Source organism: Littorina saxatilis, linkage group LG17 (genome assembly GCF_037325665.1).
Source record: "Littorina saxatilis isolate snail1 linkage group LG17, US_GU_Lsax_2.0, whole genome shotgun sequence".
NCBI classification, from domain to species: Eukaryota; Metazoa; Mollusca; class Gastropoda; order Littorinimorpha; family Littorinidae; genus Littorina; species Littorina saxatilis.
The window spans coordinates 18,617,218-18,637,336 of record NC_090261.1 but is presented as its reverse complement, the minus strand read 5'-3'; the positions used below and the strand labels follow the sequence as shown (position 1 = coordinate 18,637,336).

General features: G+C 41.2%; 1 protein-coding gene across 6 annotated transcripts in view; it reads left to right on the top strand.

Annotated features, from left to right (window-relative positions):
- Window positions 1-20,119, top strand: part of LOC138952779 (ral GTPase-activating protein subunit alpha-1-like) — a 499,987-nt gene that overhangs the window by 237,132 nt on the left and 242,736 nt on the right. For all 6 annotated transcript variants that reach the window (XM_070324510.1, XM_070324511.1, XM_070324509.1 and 3 more), the window contains 4 exons: window positions 7,354-7,464; window positions 7,795-7,863; window positions 12,526-12,636; window positions 12,901-13,131. In XM_070324510.1, the coding sequence (XP_070180611.1) occupies window positions 7,354-7,464; window positions 7,795-7,863; window positions 12,526-12,636; window positions 12,901-13,131 (522 nt within the window). The remainder of the gene's footprint in view (window positions 1-7,353; window positions 7,465-7,794; window positions 7,864-12,525; window positions 12,637-12,900; window positions 13,132-20,119) is intronic.

Below are 20,119 nucleotides of genomic sequence, written 5' to 3'. Positions count from 1 at the left end.
CATCTCAGAACGAACAATATCCGCTTTTATGCATGCGAATGGCAAGGTCGGAGTTTGAACTTTCACCTGGTCTATTTTCATACTGATGCAACCAACGGCTTGCTTCCGCGAGGACCAAAAACGAGGCGACCCGTTTTTCTCGTTGTCGAGTACGCCGTGTAATGGCGGCGTTTGGCGATGGCACGTCACGGTCGTGAAAGTTCGATTTTGCACCAAAAATTTGACGAACCATTCGATCCAGATTGTCTAGAAGGTAAGCATATATGCCTTACAATGTGTTATCTTTCAATTCTTTAAGATATATTTGCTTATTTAAAAAAACACGGGGATTGACGAACCGAGTTGATAGCAGACGAAGTACAGTGTTTGTGAAGGTGGGAGTAGTGAACTTCTCGGCACGCTGTATTTTTACAGTGAGAAAAATAAAGCATTATGACTCAAGGAATAAAGTCTTGAAACACAATTTTAACAATCTGTTCATTGATTTGAATCATTAACAAAGAGAATTACTAGAAATTAGCTTTTTTGCATGCGTGCTCGATAGTTGTCTTCTGGGTGATCTCCCTTATCTCCTTGTTTACATTTTACGATGTGCAAACAACTTCTCTTTTTTTACGTCAAATAATTCCGTTTTCTTTTCTAATTATTGTGTTCACTTCTTTTTTTATTTCACTGTTGTAACAAAATTCCTTGAAAATGTGGTTGACTCGCAATGGACATTAAACTTTTCATGCACAATTTTTATTTTATTTATTTATTTATTTTTAACTTTCCTTTGAGTATGTATGTGTTGTTGGAGTATGCGTTGGTGAGACATATACATGCGTGTAATCATCATAAATTTAATGGCTTAATTTTCATCAAGTACGTTTTTGTGTCATCTGAGCATAAAACATCACATACAGCAGTCCCTGCAATGTACGGCCCCCGGCGTGAGCGGACACCTGACATGTACGGACACATTTGCTCGGCACGGAGTGTTTCCCTTCTATATTTGCCCCCCCTTAAACGGACACCTGCAAAACGTGGACGCGGACACTCATTTTCGGTCCCAACAGCAGGTCATACCTCCAATGTACGGACAGACCATCGTCAAATTTTCACCACAACAAAATCGATAACAGAGCAGTCCGGCTCTTGGTACCAAGATCACAGCCGCAATGGCGTGATGACAGTCACTGATAACTTGAGTGCACGTGTACCCATCAGGAGGGGGGTAGTTTTGGTCAGGAGTGGAGTACATGCGAAGATGCCAACATGAAACTGCACTGAGCTCTTTATTCTTGTCTGTTGGACGTAAACAACAGAAACCACAGTTGATGAAAGGTCCTGAACGAAATAGAGTGAAAAACCGGCCACAGTTCTCAGCATCCTGTGTCTGTGTGTAACCTCTTTCATTGACAAGATACTCTTGTTTCCCCTCAGCCTTGACCAGTGAGTCGGTTGCCTAATCTGTGAACCATTCAGTTGTCTTGCTTTGTCAAAAGTTACGACACAGTCAACTGGTTTTGCTCTGAGTGAACAGTGCAGCTGTCCTCTCTGGCCACAGCCCCAAACAGAACATGGCTGGAGGGCCAGAGAGAGGGAGGGGGGGTGGGGGGTGGAGGGGTAGCTGGCTAAACTCTGTGGGGTGTCCGGTGTCACTGCATGTCAGCAGGAAGAGCATTGGAGAGAAATAGAGAGGTGTACTCTTCCACACAATTTCCAAGCATCAGTTGTCACGGCTTGGGGTAGGCATTAGTGAGGGAGAGTGGGAGCTGTGTTATGTACAGTGTATTTCCGACTGAAGAGTGAAAAGTCACTGCCATGCCGCATGATCGGCATGCAGTCAATAAAGCCAGACAAGAAGAAAAGAAATTACATGATAAATTATGACATGCAGCTCTATCTGCTGCTATTTATTCAAACTGGTTTTCAAGCTTATTCTTGCAAAGCATCTGCTCACGCTCCTCTGTGCTGTGTTTGTGAGGCTGCTTTCGTATGTCAGTGCATGGTGAGTGTGTTCACTGCCTTGAGGATTTATTTTATCTCTTCTTTTCAACACTTTTCATACAAATAATTTTTACAGAACGTTTAAAGAAGTATTAGGAGTTTATTGTTATTGTTTAGTAGCCACAAGAAGTGATTAGCATAGCCTGACTCATCCTGTTGTTTGTGTGTCTCTGTGTGAGTGTATGGGGGAGGGGGTGGTGTGGTCACCCCTCCCGTGACCGGACACCTGCAATGTACGGACAGTTTTGCTATGGCCCAAGGGTGTCCGTTCATGAGAGGGACTGCTGTACCACCATACAATCATATTGTGTTCACTTCACACGGCGGACTTAAATCGTTTTTTGACAAAAAGTGCTTAAATTCACTTAGGGAGTCACTAAGAGTTGGTCTTTCTTGTTTTCTACTTCATTTTCTTCTGTTTAAAAATGTCAAAATATTGTATTTTGTGGGTGTCAGGTTTCTTCATAGGATCCGCCGTTGTCAATTTTGCTGAGATTGTTGTTTTCAACTTGTAATCATTTTCCCAGAAGAAAACTGTTGTTTTTCAAATTTGCCTCATCAGATTACCAACGATGCGTTTCTCATATTAGGCTTGCTTTCATTGAATAATTTGAAATTGGAAGTAAAAACAGATCGAAATCAAAGCGGTGTATTGAAACTTGAGCATTCTGCGATTACGGAGATTCTTCTCTGACCCATATACGGGGAGAGGGGGGGGGGGGGGAGAGAAGAGAGAGAGAGAGTGTGTGTGTATGTGTGTGTAAGTGTGTATGTATGTGTCTGTGTGTGTGTGTGTGTGTGTGTGTGTGTGAGAGAGAGAGAGAGAGAGAGGATTTGACAAACATCTTGATGCTGATAGTGTATAAAGTATTCGGGCTGATTTACTGTACTTTTGGTTACGTACACTAAGCTACATAGGATCATACACGTATGCACAACAATCGCCTCAATGCCAGCTTTCCTGCTCAAAATAATTGTACACGAGAAAGTAGTATTATTGCGGACCTGTGATACCAAGTAAATTGGCGTCCGCTTAGTTTGACGCTCAGCTGGCACGTGCGGGGCGCCAGTAGACAAGGAAATATCGTTTTCTACAAGTGGAAAAAAACAAAAATAAAAATGAATACACAATACACACACACACGCACACTCACACTCTCTCTCTCTCTCTCTCTCTCTTTCTCTCTCTCTCTCTCTCTCTCTCTCTCTCTCTCTCTCTCTCTCTCTCTCTCTCTCTCTCTCTCTCTCGTTCTGATTATTTTCATATTGATCATATCTGTCCATAAAGCATCAGTGTTTCATAACGCAAGAATGTATGTATAGCCTACAACGTGTACATAGTCATGTGAATAGTTTTTCTGCCTTTTTTTAATATTTTCAGCCCCGACATCCCCGCCCTGGTTCCAGAAACTGAAGGAGACATTTTTAATGACTGGCAGAGGGAGAAGACCAAGTCTTCCTCAGTTCCTGACTAACTTGATGGCAGGTGTTCAAACAAGCTTTAACTTAAGCTCCGGGGACTGATTTTCTGGTAGCAAGGCCATACAGTGAAGTAAGCATTCATATGGAAAAAAAAGAAGTTTTATCTTCAGCATCCATCCATCTCTCTCTCTCTCTCTCTCTCTCTCTCTCTCTCTCTCTCTCTCTCTCTCTCTCTCTCTCTCTCTCTCTCTCTCTCTCTCTCTCTCTCTCTCTTCATGCCTCATCTTTATCATCATCATCATCATTATCATCATCATTATCGTCATCATCATCATCATCGTCATCTTTATTATCACGTTTTCTGACCTCCTTTTGTTGGTTAACTTTTTAACTTTTTAATTTTTAATTTTATTTTTTTTTATTATTTTTTTTTATTATATAATTGTGTGTCTATGCGTCCCAAGGACAGATTGTAAGAAAAGGCGTAGCCTTAAATCTAAATCCTTGTAAAATAAAGTTCAATTCAATTCAATTCAATTCTCTCTCTCTCTCTCTCTCTCTCTCTCTCTCTCTCTCTCCTCTCTCTCTCCTCTCTCTCTCTCTCACTCTCTCTCACTCTCTCTCCCTCCCTCTCTCTCTCTCTCTCTCTCTCTCTCTCTCTCTCTCTCTCTCTCTCTCTCTCTCTCTCTGTGTAGCTAAGAACAAAAGTAAGCAGTGTATATTATGTGTTTGTGTGCAGGTATCTGTTTGGTTCTGTCGGCTGCTTTGTGACTCTTCATATCCAGAACGTGTGAAGGCACTGATCCAGAAGACTGAAAAATCCTTCAACAACATTGCTGTTTCTTCAGCTGATGCTGCATTCTTGAAAGAGACCTCTTATGTGAACATGATAAACAAAGAACTTGATGATGTTGGCATTGATCGACTGGTCAAATGTGCATTCATGTTCTCAATTTTTAGGAACACTGGTATCCGACGGACAAACCAGATTGTGATTGCACTTGAACAATTTAGAAAGAAAGAACATGTAAAACATGATTTTGCTTCTGAATGGTTGAATGTGTTAGGGGAGGGGATTGAAATGTTCTAGATCACAGATTGCTAAGTCTGATGCAGTGCAAAACCTTAAGCAAAGTTAAAGATAGGCGCCCTGAAGAACTTGAGAAGTTTTTGGTTCATGAATTTAGTGTGCAGTCAAACAGTTGCCAAGGAAGAAGTGTTTCCAACAAGAATCTGGGCAGCTCAAACCAGGAGCAAGAGAAGTTAGTAAATCACAGCACAGTTGAACCAGCAGGAATACTTGACAGTAGGGAAGAAAACCAGCATAGCATTAGCAGTCTGCAAGTTCAACATTCAGCTGCTACAATGGTTACGCTGGAATACCACAAAATACTACAGGAATAGAAAGAAAAGGCAGAAAAAAAGCTTGAACATTTGGAGTATATTGTAGGTGGTGCAAATCTGACTACCACTTGGCAAACTAAGGACTTTGCTGATTTGACTAATGCTAAAGAAAAACTGGACTTTTCTCAAACAAGTGCATGCCAGTTTTAGTCAAGAAACTACAGCAAGAGAACAGAAATGTGAAGGAAAGCTTATCAGGAGTGAGAAACTCCAAACTCTACAGAAGAAGTGCAAATTTCAAAGCTACCCACCAAGGAGATCTTGTGCTAAAAAAATATTCTTGAGCAAGAACTAAACATTTCAAAAGAGGAAGCTTTATCACTGACGGCAGAAAAAGTTGCTGTGCAACAATAATCTTCAAAACTGAGGCAGAAAATTGAGCTTTTACAAAGTCAACTTGCAAGCATGACAGAGTAAGCTAATCAAGACATACTTTTTTCATTTAAAATTTTTTAAAATTTTTTTTAATGTTTTTTATGGTGTTTTTTTTTTACCTCAGATAAAAAACAGTTATAGTCTCAACGGAAGATAGGACGTTCATTGTCTTGTTTGCTGTTCTGACAGTTAATTAAAAACTGATCATTTTGGTATAAGGTACTTGCATTAGCTTACACATTGAACCAGATAAAAACATTTTGAAGAAGCCAAAATTCACGTTTTGTACAAAATATCTGTTTTTTCAAGACATTGCTATGTTTTCATTAAGCATGTAGAAATCCAAGTGTGGATCACTTATTAAGAGCTTTTAATGCTGAACAAATGGATACCAAAAACAGCTTTGTAACTTTTAAAGCAAGAAAGTTATGGCAGACCAAAAATGACTACTTAGTCGCCATTTTTCTCGACTTAAAAAAACAGCACTTTTGGCATTTTTTATCAAAGATATTCAGACATGGGATTCTTCCGTAAATTTACGGAATTCCGTAAATTTTTAGGCTCCAGGGATCATTCTTGAGATTCGTGCAAATCCGCTGAGAAAATTTTGGGGTATATGTAGGTATAGACCCAAGTTTTTCGGCCGGTCCGCTGATCGCGACGCTCCATTCCATACTATTCTTGAACGGTTGGTTCCTAAAACGGTCAGACTGTTGCTGGTCGATCCGTATGGGAACGCGCTCTTTGTCTCCTACAGTCACCGTTTCAACGTAGCTATCGGGGATTCAGTATAAGCATACCGTATGAGAATGATTCGGCGCCATTTTTACATCGCTTCGAGCCACCTGCCAAAATGATGAGGAAGCTAAAGCGAGACGAAACCGTTCTAGCCCGGGAAATTGACCAGCAGAAGTACAAGAAAAATCTCTGGAGATTCGACTGGCTCGATGAAGTTGTATCATTGAGCTGGAAATACGAGAAAGGCCAGAAGACACAAGACGTGAAACTGAAAGTTGGCGATGCTTTTGCTAAAATCAACTTGCCGGGAAAAGCTCAGTGCACTTTGTGCAACGATGTTAATGTTATCAACTACGGCTCCAATGGAAAGACTGCCCTCAAAAGCCACTTGAAAAGCAACAAGCACCTGACTATCCTGAAAACCCAGTCGGGTAATCAGTCACTGGGGTCGTTTGGCACCGACAAGGTAAGAACATTGAAACCACACCGTCACACGCCACCACCCCCCCCCCACCCCCCGCCTCTCTCTCTCTCTCTCTCTCTCTCTCTCTCTCTCTCTCTCTCTCTCTCTCTCTCTCTCTCTCTCTCTCTCTCTCTCTTTCTCCTCCTTATTTTGAGTCTTAGCGTAAAATTAATTTGAGAAACATGGGAAGGAAGAGAAAGGGGGGGGGGGGGGGGGGGTAAGATTAAGCTGAAATATGCATTTCAGGGCCATTTTTGTGTGTCTAAAACACTAAAAACCTTCGCCCCTGGACCCTACTGGGGGCCTTCTGCGGCCCCCAGACCCCCACCTTCTTTTTCCTTAATTATCACTTTTTCTGAATCCCATGTCTGGATATTGTATTAACCAGTTGTCAGATGGAGTTGAACAAAATTAGGCTTAGATATTATATCCTGCTCTTCCCAGAAAATATATTACAATGAAAATGCATTGTATGATTTAGAGATGAAAGAGTTAGAAAATGGGCTCTTGCCCAGTTGTTGGGAGTAGCAGAGGGCTTATTTTGCTATTTTGTGCCATTTTTGTAGCTCTGTATCTCTATTACGATGTATTTCCTGTCAATGTATTTTGCATTATCAATCTGAAAAGTATATAAAGTGTTCATAAACTCATTTTTGGACTCATGTGATTTGATTTGTGTGCTTGAGGTATGTCTGAATGTGCGGAAGAATGATGTGCGAAAAAATTTCAGAGTCCAAAAATACGGAAAAAAATCATCATTTTTTTTTCCAGCCCACCTTAAAAAAAAAGTAGTCCTGTGCTCAGAATGAAAAACTCTATTTGTTTAACTAAGTTTCATATGGGTTATTCAAAATTGGAAAATCACTTTGGAATACCTACTACAAGTTAAGTGCGTCTTTCTAATGAATAAACATTCACTATGCACATCTTTTGTGATACTTTGTGGTTTGTCGTTACAGTGTGTGAACAAGAAGGTGGCCAAAGTGGCTACAGACATTCTGATGATGCTGTGCGACCATGTCGACCGTCTCCTCGACTACCATCCGCACCTGCCCAAGAAAATTACAGAGGTACCCTCTACATTTCTGCAAGTAGCTGTTGAATTCTGTGTATGTGTGTGCCTGAGTGTGTGTGCGTGCATGCGTGTGTGTGTGAAAAAGTGTGGCTACTTTGTTTCAGTATGTGAGGTTTGTCAGTTCCTTTAATTGTGTGTGTCTGTGTGCATCCATGGGTGCGTGCGTAAGTGCATGTGTGTGTCTGTGAGTGTCAAAGGCTGCTTTGTTTGATTCTGTGAAGTGTGTCAGTTTCCTTATTCGTGTGTGTGTGTGTGTGTTTGTTTGTTTCTCCTTCTCTGAACACTGGGCATTTTTCTCACCTTCCTAATTGTCTTCTTTTTACAGGCCATTGCAACAACGATATCATCTGTCATCCAATCTCATGATAGCACCAAGTCAGATGAGGAGAAAAGGGTAGGACATATGCCTTTTTCTGGTGTTTCAGCAATATTTTTTTACCTGCAGATTTTAGTCATGTTTTCTGTGAAGACTCTATTAAATTACATATAAGCATTGACGCAGTTCTGGCATTATGGAGTTAGTGCTAGGACTGGTTGGTCCGGTGTCAGAATAATGTGACTGGGTGAGACATGAAGCCTGTGCTGCGACTTCTGTCTTGTGTGTGGCGCACGTTATATGTCAAAGCGGCACCGCCCTGATATGGCCCTTCGTGGTCGGCTGGGCGTTAAGCAAACAATCAAACAAAAATTGATGCAGTTTAGATGAAAATACGCTTTACCCGTCAAAGGGAAGTAACCTCAGAAAAATGACACTAACTAGTGCTAGGTCTACCTGAGTTACCTCCCATAGTACGTGTCCGTGCATCCCCTGGTATGCTACATGTGTACTTGTCATTCTAGACATTTCAACGAAGAGAGCAGGACCTAGAATTTTCAACGCTCCGGTATTATCAGGCCACTTGCCTCCTTGAGGAAGGTTTTGCACCTGTTACCCACCTGTCAACCCCTTTCCTATTTGGTGAGAGCTTTCCAATTTTTGTTGTTGTTAACATTTTGCTTGTCAGCTAGAGAAATTCAGCAAACGATCTTAACTTTTCTTTGCTACATTCAGCTAGCTATTTATTGTTCAGCATGACTGATTCAGATCAAGTCAAACACAGAAGTACAAAACAGGTAGAGGTCAAAGGCTCTACCACGCCTAAGAAGAAACAAGTCGCGTAAGGCGAAATTACTACATTTAGTCAAGCTGTGGAACTCACAGAATGAAACTGAACGCACTGCATTTTTTCACAATGACCGTAGTCCGCCGCTTGTGCAAAACGGAGTGAAACTGACGAGCCTGTTTAGCGCGGTAGTGGTTTCGCTGTGCTGCATAGCACGCTTTTTTGTATCTCTCTTTGTAACTTTCTGAGCGTGTTTTTAATCCAAACATATCATATCTATATGTTTTTGGAATCAGGAACCGACAAGGAATAAGATGAAATTGTTTTTAAATCGATTTCGGAAATTTTAATTTTGATCATAATTTTTATATTTTTAATTTTCAGAGCTTGTTTTTAATCCAAATATAACATATTTATATGTTTTTGGAATCAGGAAATGATGTAGAATAAGATGAACGTACATTTGGATCGTTTTATATATAAAAAAAAAATTATTACAATTTTCAGATTTTTAATGACCAAAGTCATTAATTAATTTTTAAGCCTCCAAGCTGAAATGCAATACCGAAGTCCGGCCTTCGTCGAAGATTCCTTTACAAAAATTTCAATCATTTGATTAAAAAATGAGGGTGTGACAGTGCCGCCTCAACTTTTACAAAAAGCCGGATATGACGTCATCAAAAGTATTTATCGAAAAAATGCGTCCGGGGATATCATTCCCAGGAACTCTCATGTCAAATTTCATAAAGATCGGTCCAGCTCTACACACACACACGCACAGACAGACACACACACACACACATACACCACAACCCTCGTCTCGATTCCCCCTCTATGTTAAAACATTTAGTCAAAACTTGACTAAATGTAACAAAGCAAGACTGCTAAAACGCTAGTACATGTCACAGATAATGAAAACAAAACTTCATTCATTGTGCCTATTTCTTCCCCAGACAGGGGTATGACACGACAGCTTCCGGCAAATGTGTAACCCCTCCTTTTCCGGTCTCTCAACCGGAAGCTGCTTTGGCTTCTCTTCAACTACCCCTGCCTCGGCAGAAAGTTGACAAAGCCAGATTCAGACCAACAGGGGTTCCAGTTTACACTCTACGGGTCACGGCCTTCAAGGTTACAGCCATGAATTCTGAGTTTTTCTAACTTCTCCCTCAACCATTCCAAGCAGAGCAAAGCGTCACAAGCTAAGCCTGCCCCTTCCACACAGACAACGCATAGCAACCATAGTCAGCAAGCCAACTGTAAACGTTCTCAAACTCCTACCAGAGAAACTTCTCCCAACAAAAAGCCCTCCTTCGGTAGAGGTAGAGGGGCGGCTCTCGCAAGCCACGCCCCCGATCCCACTGCACCCCTCTTGGGAGGTGGGGAGATTGAAGTTCAGACTGCTCTGGCAGGATGCCAAGGCACCCTTACCAAGTTCCAGACCAGACCAGAGTCGAAATCTGTCCTCCAAACAGAGATCGCCTCTCTGATCCAGAAGGCGGCAGTCAAGGAAGTACTCGACAACTCTATTCTAGTTTTTTTTACGGGGGACTGTTAGCGGTCCCCAAAGCCTCAGGAGGTACTGGACCAGTCCTGGACCTATAACACCTCAACAAGTTTTGAGAGTGATCAGGTTCAAGATGGAGACACCAGCCTCGGTCAGAGATACCCTCCGCCCAGAAGACTGGGTGACCTCAGTAAACTTGAAGGACGCCTACTTTCATATCCTGATGCATCCTGCACACAGGAAGGGCTCCAATTCCGCTGGGGCCTCAAGATCTATAATTTTTGGTCATTGCCCTTTCGGTCTATCACTGGCACCATGGATCTTCACCATGGTAGTCAGACAACTCTGTGCCCTAGTAAGGCAGCAGGTCATTCGTCTGTGAGTTTATCTCGACGATTGGCTTAATTTTAAACCAGAACCAGTCGCTATGCACTCAGCACGATAGGCACACTTCAGCTTTCCACCCACTTCTGCCCAAGTGGCAGGAAACAGGTGAAACTTGACAAGCACATAGGGTTCCAAATTATGGTTCCCTCGGGTCTACACTCTTCATTCATATCTGTTAAGTCTCATGTAATTCTAACAGAGTTTCGATGTTTTTCAAGTCTTACGGTGTATGCCTAAGACCTTACAAACCCAGAAGGTTCGTCTGAGAACAATTTAGTAGCGCCTTAACTGATCCAACAATCTGCACGTGCGCGAATTCCAAAATGGCCGCGAAACTGTCAATGGAATATCAGCGTCGTCTGACTATTCTACTGTACGACTTTGCTCCACATCAAACTAAAGGTATTTTAGTGGGACAATTTACAGACTAAGGTATCTTCACACCGATACCACTCTCTTATCACTGGAAGACAGATCGATCGAGGTAGTTTTCACTACAGCTTATTTTGAACACGCCCAGAAAATTATCTCATACGTTCTACCTCGGAGATACGATCATTCTCCCTGGATCCTTCAATTCAGAGACAACACCTAAGAGAACGAAGTTCACTTTGCTCTCCTAGTTATACCTCCTACTTTCTTCAGATTCGATTGCTTCACTTTTCCAGCTTTCTTATCTAACTCGTGCTCCTAATTAAATTACATATTCTTACTCCGAATCACATACATGCATTGACGTAGTCAGAGATGCTAAGGTCTGAAAATCGCTACCCGTCTAACAGTCAAAGGGAAGCAACCCAACACACTTGGCTCTACTTCTTCCCGGCGAAGCCGGTACCCGGCGAAGCGGGTAATCATCTAGTATATATATATATATATAGAATATCGAAAATTTCAATAATAAATGTTCATTTGATAAATTTATAATACTTACCCAACTCACATAGTTCATCCCCGCTTTATAGTTTTTATATGACGAGTACACGTGTAGCATATCGGGGGATGCGCAGAATAGTAATTAAGGGAGGTAACTCTGGTAGACCTAGCCCTAGTTACGGCTAAGCCTCTTTTTCTGAGGCTACTTCCCTTTGACAGGTCAGCATATTTTCAGGCTCTTAGCATCTAAACTGCGTCAATGCTTAGGCCAAAAAAAAAAAATTGTCTGTTTAGGGTAACATGACCAAAAAAAGTAGGGTCGGTAGGTAGGTAAAGTTTTTTTTTTTTTTTTTTTTTTTTTGTAAATGCTATGTTGGCTGAACATTCACTTCTTATATTTGATGAATACATGTTTCAAAACTAACGTATAAATAAAACAGAGAGAAAGGGAGAGAAAGAAACGCCAAATGTCTCTTTTTAGCATTTTTACCTCTTTTTTTTTTCTTTTTTTTTTTGAAATCAAAAAAAAGTTTTTGGGTCGGCGCCAAATCGATAGGGTCGGTCGGGTTACCCTAAACAGACAATTTTTTTTTTTTGGCCTTATATGTGAGTTGGGTAAGTATATTAACCAAATGAAAATGTATTATTGAAATTTTTGATTGAGAAGTTTACCAGAAACAATGTTCACAGTAAAAGTCTGTTGTTGTCAACTTCTGGGGCAAGAGTTTAACTTCACTGTATGCGGGAGATCACAAATAATCATTCAGTTTGGAATGATTAAATTGTGAACACTTTGAAATAACAAATTTGTTAACTGTAACAAGAAACAATATCAAAGTTGACAGTGAGTGGATTCCACTTTTTGAGCCTGGTCATTGTGAGGGGAAAAAGAAAAAAAATGCTGCCTCATTCCAAGGGTAGTTAAATGATACAATTGGTCTGAGAAACAAAGGGACATCATTGCTGACAACATGTGGAACAAGATTAAGTGAGGGTTATTCAGAATAAATCTATTGGCACCTGAGAGAATAACAAGCATTGAAATTAACAAGCAACTTGCATCCTTAATTGATTTTTAATGATACACGATTTCTTGTACTTTTGATCAGTAAGTGCCAGTTAGGCTTAGTTTTTTTCTTCCCTGCTGCAGAGAAGTGAAATGAGATGACTGACTTTGTGCTGGCAGTTGATCGTGTCGATGATGTTCTGTATGACCGAGTGGTGTATGCGAATGCCACTACCCCTGCTTATGGAGACCAGTGACTCAGAGAGGAGTTGCATGTACAAAGTCTTTAGGGTAAGTTGAGTGTTACAGGTGTTTTTGACATGACATGTGTAGATATCTAGCAAAGGATGTTGTCGTCGGTCAGAAAAAAGTGCATGATTTGAGATTTGGAAGTAAGCCAGCTCAAAGACTGATGCTTGTCCACTATTCTCAAGAGAAGCACAAGCCATTGCCTTGAAAGCACCAGTGAAAAATACAGCAGCAGACACTCAAAGCATACAAAGAAAAATGTGACTGTTTGGTCTTTTTCACAACCCTTTCCTGTTTTGTGGACAGGTACTTCACTCAGCGGTGACTGGTCACAGCTCCTCCTCTCTGTCGCGGGTCAGCAAATCCCTGGCGGACTTCATGCAGGACACTGACTTCACCAACATCTGGGACTCCCATGTTCCGGATCGCCGACCAGCCAATGGTGTCGCAGTTGACCTGGCACCTGAGTCTGTTAGAGCGCCAACCGTGCCTGTGCCAAAGACTGAGACAGACATCGTCAAACTAGCAGCTAGATCTGTGAGTTGTTAAGAGTTGTTGCTGTTGTTGTTTTGATTATAAGAGGAAGGTGCCAGGTGGCAGGTGGCATGGAATGTGTGGAAGAAATTGGGCAAGTGAGGTAGAGGATGGTTTGTTTCAAGTCCTTAATTGTAAAAGAACAGAAGGAAAAGAATACTGTCTGGTTTATTTTCAAGCCACATACTGCCAGGAGGAATAACACACTGTGTGTCTAATGTGTTACGCATGCGCGAGTACACACACAGACCGTGACAAGGATGCTGAGACAACACAGATAGTCCAAATAAACAGTAGCCAGTAGCGCATGTGAATGAGAGAGGAAGTCAGGTGAGAGCAGTGCGGGGAGGGGGGGGATTTAGTGAGTGAGCGTCAGCCTCTAATTACACTCACCCCACCACACTACTTTGAGTCTGACCCCATCTCCCGGCCACAACATTCAACTGCCAGTGTGTCCTTAGAGAAGAAGAATAGAGAGAAATAGAACAGAAGACGGGAACACACAGCCAGGGTATTGCACCACTGATCCCACCGACTCCACTTGTTTTCACATAATTTTATTTGCCCTTCCAGGTGAAAACTGGCATCTTCATTCGCTTGTGCTGTTCTTCCTTCTGAAATTGAATGTTTTTTTCTAAATAGTATCTTTTTCTATTCTTTTAAGTGTATTTTTTCTACAAGGAAAACATAACCCTTCGTTCGTAGAAAAAAAGAAGGCTTGAGTTAAAATTAGTTGCCACTACTCAATCATTTGCCCCTTTTTTACATTTAGTCAAGTTTTGACTAAATGTTTTAACATAGAGGGGGAATCCAGACGAGGGTCGTGGTGTCTGTGTGTCTGTGATAATGTGTGTGTACGTGTAGAGCGATTCAGAGAAAACTACAGGACCGATCTTTATGAAACTTTACATGAGAGTTCCTGAGTATGATATCCCTACATAATTTTTTCATTTTTTTAATAAACATCTTTGATGACGTCATATCCGGCTTTTTGTGAAAGTTGAGGCGGCACTGTCACGCTCTCAATTTTCAACCAAATTGGTTGAAATTTTCGTAATCTTCGACGAAGCCTGGACTTTGGTATTGCATTTCAGCTTTGAGGCTTAAAAACTAATTAATTAGTTTGCTCATTAAAGTTGTCATAAAAATCAAATTTTCGCAAACAGATTTAAAATTAATTGCATCGTATTCTTCATCAAATTCTGAATCTAAAAGTATAATCTATATGTCATGTTTACTTTTAAAATGTGATCACAATTAACAAAAATAGGTTAATTAATACTACGATTAGAATTTAAGAAGTCGATCCAAAAATGATTTCATCTTAATCGCTATCATTTCTTAATAAAAAAGACCATTTAGATATAATATGTTTGTATTAAAAACAAGCTCAGAAAGTTAAAAAGAATACAGAAAAGCTCGCTTTCCTGCTTAGCGCAATACCCTCCTGTGCTTTACTGGCTCGTCAATTTCACTTCGTTTTGCACATGAAAAGTGAGCGATTTTCTTGCCGCGGGTGTTGACGAAGCTGTATTGTCTTGGTGAAAAAAATGCAGTGCATTAAGTTTGATTCTGCGAGTTCGAAACATTGACTAAACGTAGTAATTAAATTACATATTCTTACCCAACTCACATAGATAGCAATAACTTCATTTTGTTGCTAAGGTATTGAAGCACTCATCCGTGGTAACACGGGGAGGTACTCTTAAGAACAAAACTCTATGCCATATAAGGCATGGTCCATGGTAGTTACCTCCCCTACCGGTGTCCTGCGCATGCGCCGGACATACAATGGTGACACTCATTCCTTTTCCTTCAACCCACGTTGCATGACGTGTTTTGAGGTGCTCAGGCTTTTTCTTAAGCCATCGGCCTATCTCTCAGGGAAGGCCATTGACTCTTGGTAACATATCAACGTCCTTCTTCACTTCTTCACGAATTGGTGAGAGCGTTCCTTTTTTGTATAACGAGAAGATTCTTAGCGTTTTTGAAAGTTTTGCCACTTGTCTTTTGTAACAGTTATTCACCATTTTGACTTTCAAAATGGCCGACAACCTAGACATAAAGAGAGAACTAGGAGCTCTGCCAAGCAGACTTGCTCACCTTTTTCTCAATCAGGCAAAACCGTTAAAGCTGGCGCTAATCCACGAACTAATCTTAGCTCTCAAAGTTCTCAAAGTTTTCTTAGCGAGAAGCCGTCTTTAGTTTGGAACTTTACCCTGATACGAAGCATTCTATTCTATTATTGATAGATACCGCTTCTCCCTCAGTTGACATTTCAGCTTTGGTTATAATAAGCACAGGTGTACCCCCCGCAGGTTAGGGGGAAGAATTTACCCGATGCTCTCCAGCATGTCGTAAGAGACGACTAACGGATTCTATTTCTCCTTTTACCCTTGTTAAGTGTTTCTTGTATAGAATATAGTCAATGTTTGTAAAGATTTTAGTCAAGCAGTATGTAAGAAATGTTAAGTCCTTTGTACTGGAAACTTGCATTCTCCCAGGAAGGTAATATATTGTACTATGTTGCAAGCCCCTGGAGCAATTTTTTGATTAGTGCTTTCGTGAACAAGAAACAATTTACAAGTGGCTCTATCCCATCTTCCCCCCCTTTCCCCGTCGCGATATAACCTTCGTGGTTGAAAACGATGTTAAACACCAAATAAAGAAAGAAAGAACCACAGGTGTTACAACCATAATGAAGTTAAGCAAGACCGGCACGGTTGGCCTAGTGGTAATTAGGCGTCCGCCCCGTGATCGGGAGGTCGTGGGTTCGAACCCCGGCCGGGTCATACCTAAGACTTTAAAATTGGCAATCTAGTGGCTGCTCCGCCTGGCGTCTGGCATTATGGGGTTAGTGCTAGGACTGGTTGGTCCGGTGTCAGAATAATGTGACTGGGTGAGACATGAAGCCTGTGCTGCGACTTCTGTCTTGTGTGTGGCGCACGTTAAATGTCAAAGCAGCACCGCCCTGATCGGCTGGGCGTTAAGCAAACAAACAAACAAGTTAAGCAAGAGGATCTTCTTGCCTTTTTGTCATCGTTTATTCAGAGGTTCAGGGCATGTTAACTGCTGATTGTAAACAAATAGCAAGTTAGGCTTCTCTGCTGCTCCCTTCCGGAGTAGGTAATGCACTGTCGCTCGCACGGGTTCGTTCCGAATCTTCTGCAACCATTACGTCTACCGACGTTGTTGCAGAGCCAACAGAAGTGTTTAGTTCGGCGTCAGGTTTACCTGTCAACGAACTTTTGTCTGCCTGTCAGACATCAGCACCGCCCAGTCCTCTCCCCGCTTGTTAAGTTTAAGCCACATTTTGTAACAACAACCCCGCTTGTTAAGTTTAAGCCACGTTTTGTAACAACAACCCCGCTTGTTAAGTTTAAACCACGTTTAATGCAAAAACCCAATAAACAATTCGTTTTGCGTTGTGTAACAACAACCCCGCTTGTTAAGTTTAAACCACGTTTAATGCAAAAACCCAATAAACAATTCGTTTTGCGTTTTGTTACAACAACCCCGCTTGTTAAATTTAAACCACGTTGTGTAACAACAACCCCGCTTGTTAAGTTTAAGCCACGTTCTGTAACAACAACCCCGCTTGTTAAGTTTAAGCCACGTTTTGTAACAACAACCCCGCTTGTTAAGTTTAAACCACGTTTTGTAACAACAACCCCGCTTGTTAAGTTTAAGCCACGTTTTGTAACAACAACCCCGCTTGTTAAGTTTAAACCATGTTTTGTAACAACAACCCCGCTTGTTAAGTTTAAGCCACGTTGTGTAACAACAACCCCGCTTGTTAAGTTTAAACCACGTTTTGTAACAACAACCCCGCTTGTTAAGTTTAAACCACGTTGTGTAACAACAACCCCGCTTGTTAAGTTTAAACCACGTTGTGTAACAACAACCCCGCTTGTTAAGTTTAAATCACGTTTTGTAACAACAACCCCGCTTGTTAAGTTTAAACCACGTTGTGTAACAACAACCCCGCTTGTTAAATTTAAACCACGTTGTGTAACAACAACCCCGCTTGTTAAGTTTAAGCCACGTTCTGTAACAACAACCCTGCTTGTTAACCCCTTCACTGCCCAGCACGTACTAGATACGTGGTCATGTTTGGTTCGTCATACGCCCATACACGTACTAGGTACGTGGCATTTACATCAACACTTTTCAGGACATTTGTGAAAACTAAATGGGAGCTAACCACTGTCCAACTTCTTGTAGGGGTTTAAACACAGTTCTTTTCCATTGACCGTTCAGATAAGTTAGTACCACGTGGTAAAAACATTTTTAGAAGTTTTTTTCGATCTATAAGATTCAAAATGGCGGCCGAAAGTCGGACATCAACTCGTAGACCTGTTTTCAAATGATACAGTGTTCTGGAAGCTCTACAAGAAGTTATTTATGGATTACCACACAGAAGAATACTGTTATGGGCTGTAATGTGAGTACCTGATGTTTGACACCAGTTTTAGCTGTGTTTTCTGTGGTTTTACGTGCTGCAATGGGTGTGTGAAAGTTTGGAAACTGTAATTATTGACTAAAATGGTCATTATATCGATTTTTACTATAACAATCACAAACAAAGTCCAATGATCATGTTATCAGATAATAGCCAAGGGTGTAAGCAAACCACATGCCAAAGATCTAAGAGCAGGGTTCGTACAGGTCATGGAAAACCTGGAAAGTCATGGAATTTGATTTTTAATTTTCCAGGCCTGGAAAGTCATGGAATTTCAATTCAAGTCATGGAAAGTCATGGAATTTAACAAAAATAAGAAAGAAAAAAAATTAACCTTTAGCACGCCAGCGGCTATTTTCGTCGCCCAGCCATTTCCCTTTGCCAGCCAGCAGCGATTTGCGTCGCCAGCACAAGGCTTGTTCGTATGACCAACTTCTCGTTCGTATTTGCATACAAGAATAACGGTATTTTTAACGGCACTTGAGCCAGAGCGAGGCTCACTTCCTTCCGTTATCTCGTCGTGTCGTCTGCGCTGCATTTGAGTCGGTTTCGTCGAAGTTTTCTGCTTTTGTTTTTGCATCGATAAAGTACTTTAGCGCTTCGACAAGCAAGATGGAGGATGATGAGTTTGAAACTTTCTTTCGAGTTGTTTCTTGACAACAAAAAGTATGCGGAATTGGAACGAATTACCAAGGAAGATCTTCGCAATGAACTGTGTATCGCGGTGAAAAAAATGACAGTTCGTCAAGTCACAGTGACGGTTACGAAACGGAATTTACGAAAGTGCAGATGGATACAAACAGTGGCTGGTCCAGTTTAGTGAAATGACAGGACCAGCAAACATTACCGATAATCTGACTGCGTAGCAAATGCTTGACTTGCTTGTCGAAGAGAGCGTAGAAACTGACTCAAATTCAGTGCAAAGCAAGCCAGTGTCAAAACTGGCAGTGACAAGACGTAAAAAGTTTGCGTGTTCGGAAATGGCGACCTGTGGATCTAGTCATGGAAAATGTTATTGAGGCTCATGGAAAGTCATGGAAAAGTCATGGAATTTTGTTTCTAAAAACCAGTGGGGACCCTGTAAGAGATATCTCAATAAATGATTGAGCAGTGAACAGATTAGTGAACCTATCGAAGAAAGCGAAATTTGCCCTGGCGCACAGCAATACCAAAATGCTGTTATACTGTGGCAGTGAAGGGGTCAAGTTTAAACCACGTTGTGTAACAACAACCCCGCTTGTTAAGTTTAAACCACGTTTTGTAACAACAACCCCGCTTGTTAAGCTTAAACCACGTTTTGTAACAACAACCCCGCTTGTTAAAGGCATACTAACGCACTCCCGTGTTTACAAAGTGTAGTTTGCCCACAATCGATGTCAAACGTACCATAAGACCATATAATGACGATACGTCACCATGCGCGGACCATAATACATGCATTACAGCTTGTTCTAGCCTCTGAAAAAGTGAGGATGTCAACAAAGCCGCGGTGTTCTCTCCCTTGCATCAACGTTACATGTGTTGCCAAATCTATAAATAGGACGATCCAGATCAAAATGAAAATTCAAATATCTCAACATTTAAGGGGTCCTAGACCACAATATTTTGCAGGGAACTTAATTTAGTCTGTCTCCAGCTGTTGGTAAAGCAATTAGCGTGTATAGTCATCGAGTACATATGGCTTTAAGTTTAAGCCACGTTTTGTGACAACAACCCCGCTTGTTAAGTTTAAGCCACGTTTTGTGACAACAACCCCGCTTGTTAAGTTTAAACCACGTTTTGTAACAACAACCCCGCTTGTTAAGTTTAAACCACGTTTTGTAACAACAACCCCGCTTGTTAAGTTTAAACCACGTTTTGTTACAACAAGCCCGCTTGTTAAGTTTAAACCACGTTTTGTAACAACAACCCCGCTTGTTAAGTTTAAACCACGTTTTGTAACAACAACCCCGCTTGTTAAGTTTAAACCACGTTTTGTTACAACAACCCCGCTTGTTAAGTTTAAGCCACGTTTTGTAACAACAACCCCGCTTGTTAAGTTTAAACCACGTTGTTTTACAACCCCGCTTGTTAAGTTTAAACCACGTTTTGTAACAACAACCCCGCTTGTTAAGTTTAAACCACGTTGTGTAACAACAACCCCGCTTGTTAAGTTTAAACCACGTTTTGTAACAACAACCCCGCTTGTTAAGTTTAAACCACGTTTTGTAACAACAACCCCGCTTGTTAAGTTTAAACCACGTTGTGTAACAACAACCCCGCTTGTTAAGTTTAAGCCACGTTTTGTAACAACAACCCCGCTTGTTAAGTTTAAACCACGTTGTGTAACAACAACCCCGCTTGTTAAGTTTAAACCACGTTTTGTAACAACAACCCCACTTGTTAAGTTTAAACCACGTTGTGTAACAACAACCCCGCTTGTTAAGTTTAAACCACGTTGTGTAACAACAACCCCGCTTGTTAAGTTTAAACCACGTTTAATGCAAAAACCCAATAAACAAAACACCCCCCGCGGGTTAGGGGGAAGAA